This window comes from Pecten maximus, chromosome 3 (assembly GCF_902652985.1).
Source record: "Pecten maximus chromosome 3, xPecMax1.1, whole genome shotgun sequence".
Classification (NCBI taxonomy): Eukaryota; Metazoa; Mollusca; class Bivalvia; order Pectinida; family Pectinidae; genus Pecten; species Pecten maximus.
Genome location: NC_047017.1, coordinates 10,726,463 through 10,739,318, shown reverse-complemented (window position 1 = coordinate 10,739,318; position 12,856 = coordinate 10,726,463). Strand labels below are relative to the sequence as shown.

The window sequence follows — 12,856 nt, the reverse complement described above, 5'->3', positions numbered from 1 at the left end:
CTGGAAGTACTGTAAACGAACAGTATTGTGTAATGCAAAATCAGTACCCTTTTTAGTTTAAAGTTGAGAGATTGACTGAAATTGATTTAGGAATTAATTGCAAATAATTTGACATGTTTGGAACTGTTCTGATGTGATTGTACACATGTTTCTGTAATGTCCTAAATGAAATTGGAAGTAAGTTGATCAATCTTGGATGGAAAAAATAAAAGCTGTCTTCTTTTTTTCGGCACGATCTCATCAGTTATAATACAGTCGGGACTCTGTGATCTTATTAACAATTTTCAATTTATCGATTGATTACTCCATGTTTGAAATATGAAGTAGTGAGAATTTCAAGTCTTGAAGAAAATTCAAAATTTACAAATTATCAAAATGAATTGGTTTAAGAAATAACACAAGTTCCACAGCAATATTATATGGAACGCCGACAGGTTCAAAGTTCCAAATGCTAATTTTCTTATTCTTATTTGCTATTCTTCATTCCTAATGCTTATATTTCAATCCAATTTCTAATTTCTTATACTTACTTGCTATTCCTTATTCCTAATGCTTATACTTCATTCTAATTTATAGATATTCTAACGTAATGTTTGTTGTTAGCGATTCTGCTTCATTGTATGTATCTAATATGTATTTCCGTTTGCCTTAGTCCATACTTGATTACGATATCACGTTTCTTTCTTTGTTGCATTCTGAATATTCTAACTTCCAAAAGCCGTTTGATTGTTGTTCTTTTTCTGTATAATTAGCATTTAACACAATGTTAACTATTTGATTACTGTTTCCGTTTCAACGGCAGTCAAGAAATTGTTGTTGTCAAGACAACATGAATGAGACATAGCACAAAGCCGAACGAAAGATACAATGTTAAGTTCTTTATTATGACAACAGGCGTCGCTGTACAGCAAACAGGTGGGATGAAAAGTGTGTCCCGAGCCGAGCCCGAGCTTACGTATACCAGAATCAGATCAGATCAGATGCAAATGTGCGAATGATATTGGGAGACTCCGACTCCAATATGACGTTCTAGTAATTAAATACAACAGGCTAATTCTCATCTTCCGTAGCCCAAAAATTCCCTGTGGCAATATCCAATGTGATGCTGGCAAGTAACTAGAATTTCTCGGAGGATGTTGAAACCACACAAGACAAAGCTTATCCTGTAGAACCACAATGTAGGATGATATCTTTTTTCTGTGACCTTCCATCCGCTCCAGGATCTTTGCATGAAGTGTTAACGTTCAGTATAAACACGAAAATCCGAGAATGCGTCTTGAAACTCCAGCATAAGGCCCTTTTGGCAAAATTAAGTTCTGGTGATCTTGTAGCTCAAGAACCTGAAGTTAAGTACCACAAAATGTGTTTAGTTTCGCTTTATAATCGAGCTTCAAGACTTTGCGATAAAGACGACTTTGATCAAAGGAAATAACATATCATTCACGGAAACGTACTTGCCGAGATCATAAGCTTTCTTGAAAATTCCAGAAATGAAGAAAGTATGGCTCCTGAGTTTAAAATGCCTGATATATCAAAGAACAATGCGAAGAGAATCAAGAACATTAGTTAAAAGACGAAACATGATTTTCATACTACCAGACTCATGAACAGATTACGATGATATCGGCAGTGCCCTGAACACGGTTTGCAGCAAGGATTATGATGCCAATTGTATGACCATACTTGCTACAGCAAAGCTGTTACGAAAAGACATTTTTAAAAACGTTGTCACCATTTGTTGATTTCAGGCCAAAGTGTCACGAGGAGTCTGTTCCCAGGTCAATACTAACATTTGAAAACGGGGCTTCTGCATGGTCCAAGTGTGGAGGTAAATCTTCAAAGCTGGTGGTAACAAAGGTCGTCGTCATGCGATATTACGTGAAACACCTCTTCCTGTATATGTTGGTATTTGTATGCATTGCCATCGTAGTCGTACACTTATTGCCATATTGTTTCATCTTGGAATATGCATTTCATACGACAGAGTACTATCTATGTCAACAAAAATAACAAACTCCCTATGCCAGAAATATCAGGAGGATGACTTGGTTTGCCCTCCTAGTTTGAAAACTGACGTTTTTACCGTGGTTGGTAACATTGATCATAACCCGAGTGCAACCACAACCAAAGGATTCTTTTCATATCTGAGGCCAGACCAGGGCACGACAGTATTTCTGTTCCCGATCCTGGCATATCTGTTCGCATCACGTCAAGTCTTTAGTCCTATTCAAATGTTCCACCTGCTAATCTTAGAAACAAATTTCCGGCTGTACTTCCAATAGACGACATCATGATGGATATCGCCGACGTTTCTACTTCATTGCAAGACGAATACAGGTGGCTTCAGAAAGTACCAGAAGTAACTGAAGATTTGGGAGATCGCCTGCTGTGTCATGGGGAGCTTGAAACTTCATCCAATAGTAAACCTGATGTGTCAGTGCTTCTGCCGTTATTTGTGGAAGAATCGAAGTCTGTGGCCATGATTAAACACTCAATGACGATTATCCTGAAATGTGTGCAGTCCTTAAATCCAGGACAAAGTCCGGTTATCGCACTTGGGCAACCGCTCTATGCGCTTGCTAAACAGATACAGTGGATTTGGCCCGATTCATATGGCGAAAACCAGTTCGTTGTAAAGTTTGGCGGCCTACATATTGAGTTGGGCCTGTTCAAATTAGTAGGTGGCTGGTTGGAAGGATCGGGATGGACATTCGCATTAGCACATGCGTATATCCCCTCTTCTGGTACATCATATTCTTTTATTAAACTTCCAATGTAACGAGGATGAGAAGAGCACACCAGGTAACTGTAATTGCTGATGACCTCAGTCTATGTCAACTATGCAGAATCTTTCGATGAACAACCAATCTGTTTAGATGAATGGTGTCAAAGAAAGGCAAACGAAAGACCACGATTCAGGTACTGGCTATTAACGTTTCAACTTAAAATTACCATCTTGCTTTTTGTGTGTTGACAACGTCAATCCCTTGGTTCTTTGTTCTTGACCATTTATGCAGAAAATTCGCTGCAAGGAAGGTTGCAGACGAGCATGTAAATGTGTAAAATCCTCACTTCCAAGCACAGCTCTTTGCACCTGTAATGGTCAACATAACGTATGTTGAAAGAGATTGTAAAATGGAACGGAAATTAAGCAGAACAGGATGAACGTAGATATATTTTGAAGCCAAACTGACAACGTCGAAGTTGACTCTTACCCTTGGTTTAAACTTTTTAGCTAAAAAGATAAAATAAAAAAACAACAGGAAGTTGAATGACAATTTTCGATATTAGCTTATTGGAACCGGAAATCCAAATGGAAAAATGGGGTGGGAGGGGGAGTCATGTGCATCGTCTTGCCACAAAAACAACAGTGAACATTTTGGTAGGCAACTATTGATGCATGGTACAAATCATGAAATAGTAGTATGTTGGTAAAATGTTAAAGTTTTTGTAATCTGCAAATTCTGTGTTCGCCCTGAAACCCGGAAATAGAAATGCATTTATCTCACAAAATGTGGCTTGTTTATAAGATTTAATATTGCTTCATCCAAATAAATTCCACGTTATTAGTACAAACAATGTCCTTCTTTTTAAATTGATTATATTTTTGTTCCAATAAAAGAGAAAATGGCGACAATTTTAAAAGAAACCGGAAGTTCTGGTTTGGAAAGAAAAAACAAAACATAATGAAGTACAAGTTGATTCGTTTGCACACTTAATAGATTGTTGATAAAAATTATTTTATTACCTATACAACATATCCAACCATTGTTTTTGGCTAAAATCTTCTCTTTTTTTGTGATACTGCGGCAGCCATCTTGGATTTTACCGGAAGTAGTTTTTTTCGCGATGGGTTCATATCTTAAATGTTTTGTTAGGTTATTAACTTTGTTCACACCAAGTTTCATGCTTTTACCACAAAATGCAGTATTTATCTCTTATCTGTTGTACTACAGCTGGCTAATTCTGTTTCAATGTACCGAGCTGGTCCTGAATTTATGTTCACACATGTAGTGATGTTGGGAGTAGTTTTTTATTTATGTACATGTACCTGGAAGTCGGAAGGACCTTCCTTAGAATTGCTTTTTGTGCTATTCCGCTTGCATCAAAGAGCAATAATTAATATACATGTATACATATATAAATGAAGTTTCAAATTGCAAGAATTGCATGAAAGATTAACAGGTTTTCACCCATTTTTTTTTTTTTTTTTCATCAGTTGAATTTTCCATTTCTTGATAGCATGGCTAATTTGATATTCAAGTCTTTATTTGTTCCGAATAACAATATGAAGATTCCTGTGCTAGACTGGTGAAGGATACAGTAACAAAATAGTCTCAACAGATGTTGGTGAGTGGTGGTTATCAAGTTTTACAACCTTTTTGCATGGTTACCATTATGTCGTTGTACGTTCAAGATTAAGATAAAGAAATGAACAACTACACTAGGTTAGTATAAAATGATATTGTATTTGATTCTAGGTTACATTTTCCTCCATACAGTTATCCCCAATGTCTGTTTTCATTGTTTCCGTCCCAGAACCACATGTGTTGGTCTCCTTTACCTCCCCACCTGGAGTTACATTGCTGTTTATCTTGACACCATTACTGTCTATTAGCATCGAGTTGGCAAGATCTGTAATTTTTGGAACTGACGATTCCTCTGGTTCCTCAGAATCAAAATATTTTTCTTCTTCATCCTTATCAAGGAGGTCAAGGTCGTCATATTCTGTGTTATCATCCACTTGACTACAAAGACAGAAACATGTGGATGTAAGTACAATATGACCTACCTAAACTTAGAATTATGACACATGTATATAATAGTGAAACAGTTTATAGATATATACCTGTCCCTCACCAACGTGACATACATTCTCATATAAAAAAAACGTAAATTGTATATAAACAATTTTTTCATCTTTCCAGAAATTGGGAATATTTTTTCACATTTTGAGACATTTACTGATTAAAAATTTAAAATTCAACTACTCTTGGCTGTTTTGTTCATGCCATAGATAATATTCTTCAAATTCAAACTGTCAGCAGCATCTTCTATCTAAATTGTCAACAGAAGGGAGATAATCCTCAGTAGAATTTGTGGATGACATTTACGACTTGATCTAAATTGTCAAGAGAAGGGAGATAATCCTCAGTAGAATTTGTGGATGACATTTATGACTTGATCTAAATTGTCAACAGAAGGGAGATAATCCTCAGTAGAATTTGTGGATGACATTTATGACTTGATCTAAATTGTCAACAGAATGAAGGTAATCCTCAGTAAAAATTTGTTGATGACAGACACTCCCATTACCAACTCTTACTTTTACGACTTAATCTCTTGAATCTGTTGGGAAATAAACATGTTTTAATGCAATCATGACTACAGTTTCAGTAAATTATTACCTGTAGTCAAACTGTTGTTCCTGGCCCGACAGAAATCTCTCCTGCATAATTCTGAACATTTCCTCTCTCATCTCGGATTTCCTCTCAACTGAAATCTCCTCTTCTTCTTTCTCCATTTCTGAAAAAATGAAATACGTACAGTGTAATGCATTGGAATATTAAAGATTTGATATAGAGGATCTAATACAATGTAGATTAATATCAAATTCATTTTAAGCTTTGAAGGTCAATAGATCAATTTTATTATGAATATAAGTATTAGATTATATTATGCGACTTGAGAAGCAAACTAAGTATTGTGTAAGCTCCTCTATAAAGGGACAATAGACAGGCGAACACATCTATTCTCCATTGTATGTGGCATTAACATATTGTCAGGTATTCTCGATATAATCATCGTGATGGGAGTTAATGTACTTGTGACCTAATTCTAAGTTGAGGGTCTAACATAATTCTATGGTTTTCTATGGTGAAATTACCTTCCTCTTCATCACTATCCTCATCTTCTTCTTCAAACTGACAGTCCTTTTGTGAAGAAAATAAAAGTTAATTAAAAAGAGCTTTTTATATACATGTATGTATGTGTATATATATTAATTTACAACTACGACAGGAAATTCAAATCTTTACCTTCAGATCATAAACACATAGTGCATATGATACATTAATGTGCTAATTATTTGATATGTAACATAGTAACACAACTGATGAAGGGAGACAACTTCATGACTCGCCCCCTGACCAGGCCTCATACTACGGCACCCCATCGCCTAGCCAGAAATACCTGCATCTTATACCGCTGTGCCACATGTATAAGACTACAACCCATTTTTTCATTTAGTATATGTACAGTACATGACAACTTTACCTGACCATTTCAAGATTTTTATGCTAGGTTCTTTTAAAATTTAATCATCTAGAGAATATTAAATTTGATTATTGAAAAGACCATATTAACATTTCTGGAAAACACCAACTTTGATAATTTCACATGAATAATAAGTTTATATGTATACAGTCTATATATCATATGTAGTCATTTCTATACCTTATCTTTTTGATAGAATAAAGAAAATTTATATCTTATTTGAAATTTCAATTGAATATTGATCAAGATAGGACTGTACATACATTTAAAAATCCCTTTAAGGAAGCCTGTATAAAGCCAAACCCTCTTTATTAGTCCACCTGTCGGTTCTCAATGTAACATAATTTGTAGTAAATCTTGGTCACTTTTCTCTACTTTCTTAAGTGTTTTTTAAATACAGGTTTGGTTGCATATAAATTAACTTGTAACTTGGCCATATTAATTTTTAGAGTCAGAAATACAAAGTATGTATTTCTTTTGTCAGAACTGGTCAGTCTAAAACATAATAGGATTTACCTCTGTGTCTTTCTGTAATTTGAACACTTGATTCTCCTCAAGTTGGTCCATGTGTTTGAGAAGGATTGTTGAGAATCGGAGATCTGATCTGTCCACTTGACCTTCAATTTCTTCTTGTGTTAAGTACTGACCAATCAGCTGCTCATATAAATAGGGATCACGATGTTTCATAGAATCTTCACTGAAATACTCTCCTTCCTGTATCAATTGCTTCATTGCTTTATAACGACGATTCTTGACCCTATTAGCAGAATAAACTTTACTCTTCTCTTTACGGATCTGATTCAGATAGAATTGTATTTCATAATCATCCGACTTGTCTCTGAAATATTCCAGATCCTTAGCTGCAAGATAAGATCCAAATCGAGCTAAGAATATTGATGAACTTTTTTCCAGAATACCGCTGGCAATATCTCTTTTGTCTTCACAGGTTAGATCAGCTTCTCCTCTTTGCTGATGTTTGAAATGAGCTTCCGTCTGGGACAATCTTGTCAACAAGTCCTCTCGAATATGATTGTTCTTTCCTTTCAGATCTGTAATTCCTGCTTTTACTCCTAAAGAGGTGGTTCCAGAGTCTTCCATGCCATCCTCCTCCATTTCTATGTGACCTGCAAAGAAATGAGGACTTATATTTATAATGTCAAACTTTGTCTTTGCATACAATTTACAAAATTTTAGTTACAAAAAAATAGTGTACAATCACAGGGACAGTGGACACATATCTGTACCGTATTGCTTTGTCCAGCTGACTCGAGCTCGGGCTATCACAGTAATAGCCAGAGTTTCCTCTTGCCCCGACACCATGTCTGGTGTAGGACATGGTGTTAGGGCCAGAGGAAACTCGGGCAATCACAGTACATGTAATCACAGGTGCCTGACTCGTTTTATAAAATAATAACATATATGTTATTATTTTATAAAACGAGTCAGGCACCTGTGATGTACAGTAATTACCAGCTGATTACAGTATAAGTGCAACACTCAAGTCATGTTAATGTATTTATCATGGGTACACGTACACGTGTAGGGGAGGGCCGGGTTTATGCGTGAGCGACGGGTTGATAATTGTATGCATGGTGTTGCACGTGAGCACGTACTTTTAGTGGCCCTAACAGGTGTTTTCAGGTGCGTGTGGCCGGCTCGCCATTCGAGCCTTGTAGTCACTATAGCAAGCACGCATACCCCCCCCCGGAAAAATTTGACGAGACAAATGTTTTTTATTTGGTTTTCTTCTTTTACGCTTTTTACCTTATAGGTAATTTGTCGACAATCGCTGATGACTTAAGACTGGACAGGTGTGAAAAATGTTTTACTTAGAAGGCATTGTGTACACAGATCGAGGGACTTCGAAGGAGACGGATTAATTCCATGGACCACAGGGACACGTTACAATAATAATGTATGTATAAAATATATGGGGGGTCGATATATATATATGTTTATATCGACCCCCCATATATTTTATACATACATTATTATTGTAACGTGTCCCTGTGCATGGACCAATTGTTTTGCCTAAATCCCAGAGTTTCGCATCTCATCTGTCGATTTAATTGTAAAAATCTCCCACAATAAATGGTGCTTTGCTCACTACAGAGGCTTCCTCCCATACAAGTGTTTGTGTTGTGATGATAAATTATTTATGTGCGTTTGAGACGGTCGAATTAGCACATAAAAGAGTATTTCTCGTTACTGATGGAATGTCATCAAATTTTAAAGTTATAACATCAAAATAAGATTAATGACAATACCGATAATGTTGATTAACTGCAAATGCCATCTTTACATGAATGAATCGGATTAAGTTATTTCTACGTACCTTCAGCAACTCAGCTTTCGTTTCAAAACGTTCAAGCAGTAAACCGGAAGTAGATCTGACTTCGTTAAAATTGAAGCCGACTCTCGTTCTTTTTCCGGAATAGATCCACTATCTCTAGACAGAGGCAATGCATGCCCACAACTGATACTTAATTTCATTGTAAAAATTAAACTCATTTGACTTGAACTGAAATTCGATGCCCATATGGAACGGTATATCAAGGTACAGTCAATAGCAACACTGCTAAATAATACTAGAATATGCACTGTACAGCCCTCAGCTCGAAGGACAAAATGAAAAGCTGTTTACTAAAGGGTCATAATTGCTTTTTTCGGCATAGCCGTATAATATTTTTTGGCCCCGGATATGACGCGACAGGTGGCGTTACTGGTCAAGATGAAGTATGTGATTGGCCAATGTAGCAGTAAATGCAATATGCAGATATGCAGTTAAATTGAATGCAAGCTGAATAAGTGAATGTATCTTTTCAAATGACATATTAATACAATTCTATTCCCGATTCAAATGCAGTTTTATTATCACCAAAAATGATTCAAACTGATATAATTTTGTTATCCGTGCTGAAACGCATTAGTTACCTTATAACCACCAGCAGAAACTAGGCAAAGTAACTCATACTTAGTTTTTAAAAAGTCTATCACTAATATATCAAAAGTACCTTATTATTACTCTGTTGGAAATAGAAAATCTAATATATTGCATGCAAGATTAAGAAATAATTGTAGTACTTTAAATAATGACCTTTTCCAATCTCATCTGATTGATTATAGTTACTGTCAATGTGGTCATCCTATTGAGGATACATATCATTTCTTCTTCGTCTGTAATAATTATGTTGAACAGAGAATCGAATTGTACCGAAATCTGAACAATTTCATACCGCTAGATCTGCAGCTATTACTGTATGGAAGCAGTGATTTATCCATAGAGGATAATGTTACAATATGTAAAAACACTCAGAAGTACATTCTTGATTCGTATAGATTTTAATTCCCCTTATCTCTCTATATATATCTGTGTAAATTTATGTGTGCTTATCATATCTATTCCGATGCGGATGGCAAAAGAGAATCGAATTTCCAGGAGGCATAGGAAGCGAACGGAGAGAGCTAACCATGGCACAGGATGTGATGAACTTTAGAAACAGCAGAGTGTTTTGAAAAGTGAATAGTGTGAACTTCTGCTATCGGCATCGGAATAGTTTATTGGAATAGTTTACTTGAATTGTTTATTCATATGATAATCTATAGTCATAATGATTTTTTTTTTAAATTATATCTTCATTATAACTCTCTCTCTCTCTCTCTCTCTCTCTCTCTCTCTCTCTCTCTCTCTCTCTCTCTCTCTCTCTCTCTCTCTCTCTCTCTCTCTCTCTCTCTCTCTCTCTCTCTCTCATATGTAAATATATGTCATCTTGTAAAATAAATGTATTATATGTATGTAAAATTATATAGGGAAAGGGCTTAATATAAGTTTGATAACTTGTGCCCAATTCCCATGTATATATTAAGACACAATAAAATATGTTTAAATCAAATCAAAATAACCACCAGCATTAAAACTATGCCGTTTATCTTTTTCAAAGATATTTCTTGTTAAGTCTCTCTATGATTTTGTTGATATATTTTAATATATAAAACTTCAATGAAGCTAAACATTACAATCCTCAAAGTGTTTACCTTCATTTAATTTGCTTCAAATGTGATCAGTTACAATTTTTTAATGGTCGCTAACTTCGGCCATATGCAGCTCGCCATGCGAAGAACGACAGCGCAATGCAATAAACAAAATGAATGCGCCATGCGACAAAATTACGCGACAGTTACACATAAAAATTCTGCACATGTCGCATTGGCGTTGTACTTCGTCGCATGGCGCTCTGTCGCTCTTTGCATTGCAAGTTGTCGCTCTTCGCGTGCATGATACCCCGTGCGACAAAAGTACCACGCCAATGCGACAGGGTGACAGAATTTGTCACACTGTCGCGGAATTTTTGTCGCATGGTGCGTTCGTTATGTCGAATAGCGCGTTGTCACGTGCACTCTTCGCCAGGCGGGGCGTCAGTGCGACAGTACGACATTGCCAAAATCAGCCACCATAGAAATATGTGATTCCTCATTAAATATGTTCAGACGAGAATAAATCGTTTTATAGCAATCAGATATTTAATTTTAAAAGTTTATAATAATGATAATTCACGTATTGATGTTGATCGGGCACCAACCTTTAATTAACCCAGAGACCTATATAGTATATAGATCTCTGATTAACCTTAAAGGGACTAAATGGCTAGATTTTCACTTAAAATAATATATAAAAAATGGTATCAGATTTAAAATGATGTAAAAAAAGTTGTGAACTTTTTGTTAATTATAAATTTCAAAAGTGTCCATAACAATTTGTTTAAAAATAATGAAAAAAAAATTAAATAAATATAAACGCCCCAGCAACTATTCCATATTATTATGTTTCGGTGTTTGTAAACAAATACCTATGCGCATGCGCGATGCTGGAAATTGTAAACATCATAACAAAGATGGCGAACATTGCCAATATTTCACAAAAAAAAGTGCCATAATTTTGTAAACAATCTATTTTCAAGTATCACAACGCTTTCCGGAAATCAAATGCATGATGAAATTATTGAAATCTAACCATTTAGTCCCTTTAATACAGTAAATGCATTGTAATTCTTTGGAGCTTGAGTAAGTGTACTAACTACATTTGTACATTGTATATCTTTAGCAGTTAAACAAAAATCTTTCAGTAGTTACGTAAGCTTCCTAAATTCATTGCAATTCTTCAGTAGTTAAGTAAGCTTTCTAGATATATTTGTTATTCTTTAGTAGTTAAGTAAGCTTCCTAGATAAATTGTAATTCTTTAGTAGTTAGTAAGCTTCCTAGATAAATTGTAATTCTGTAGTAGTTAAGTAAGCTTCCTAGATATATTGTAATTCTATAGTAGTTAAGTAAGCTTCCTAGATAAATTGTAATTCTTTAGTAGTTAGTAATCTTTCTAGATATATTGTTATTCTTTAGTAGTTAAGTAAGCTTCCTAGATAAATTGTAATTCTTTAGTAGTTAAGTAAGCTTCCTAGATAAATTGTAATTTTTTAGTAGTTAGTAATCTTTCTAGATATATTGTTATTCTTTAGTAGTTAAGTAAGCTTCCTAGATAAATTGTAATTCTTTAGTAGTTAAGTGAGCTTCCTAGATAAATTGTAATTCTTTAGTAGTTAAGTAAGCTTCCTAGATATATTGTAATTCTATAGTAGTTAAGTAAGCTTCCAAAATGCATTGTCCATCCTCTATATGAAGACAAATGTGGACAAAACGACGACAAAAAAGGATGAATGAGTGACAAAAAGACAAACGAGGACTAAACGGGGACAAATGCCGACAAAACAATATACTGTAGAATAAATGTATGATATTTTTTCCACATCAAAAACGATTCTTTTGATAATAAATACAACCGCTTATTTTGTTCATGAGTCAAAATACAACATTTTAGAACATTTTCATTGAAATTGTTTTACACATTTAAAAAAATTGTAACTTATATGCTGGTCAATTCAATAAAACGCTTGAAATTACTGAACAAATATTATAAAATGTTTAGAACGGTTATTGATCGCTAATCGTCTGATGGATGTTTGTAATGTTGGCCTGTGATGAGTGGATCATACTTTTATCACATAGAACTTATGACGTCAGTTTCTTAGCAACTGAATTAATATGAGCGACACCTCACCAGGCGCGTAGGTGCCATGCAAGCACATAAGCTCGTGCTTGCACATTGTTTTTCTATATATATGAATTAATTTAAGACAAGAATGCTAACATTTGACTTTTGTTCTGAATTCTGTAAGCCTTTTGCGTCATCTAACTTACTGCCCAGTACGTTTCAAACTTTACGTGTAGGCATTAACATTAACTTATGCAGATAATGTTGTCGTATTTGATATTGGAATAGTCCAAATACAACCAAATGGCACCGTCTGAAGTTAAAATGTCAAAAAAATTTGAATGACCCCATATCCCTGTTGCCAGTGCTTGCACATCAAACATTGTAAAGCTACGCTCCTGGGCTCATATTCATAAAAAATCTTAAGTTAAATACTTAAGTTTGACTTAAGTTATACTAAATACATCACAGGGCCGGAATGCACATGAACGGGTTTTAAGTGAAAGTACAAGTAACCTCAATGTTTTTTAATACAC

General features: G+C 35.0%; 1 protein-coding gene across 1 annotated transcript; it reads right to left on the bottom strand.

The window, feature by feature from the left end:
• Positions 1-4,449: 4,449 nt before the first annotated feature.
• On the bottom strand, positions 4,450-8,700 carry LOC117323175 (coiled-coil domain-containing protein 97-like). Its single transcript, XM_033878225.1, has 5 exons — positions 8,612-8,700; positions 6,793-7,400; positions 5,888-5,933; positions 5,409-5,526; positions 4,450-4,748 (listed from the first exon to the last, which is right to left on the bottom strand). Exons 2-5 carry the CDS (start codon positions 7,387-7,389, stop codon positions 4,478-4,480), a joined length of 1,032 nt encoding a protein of 343 aa, XP_033734116.1. The 5' UTR covers positions 7,390-7,400; positions 8,612-8,700; the 3' UTR covers positions 4,450-4,477.
• Between the last annotated feature and the right edge of the window lie 4,156 nt (positions 8,701-12,856).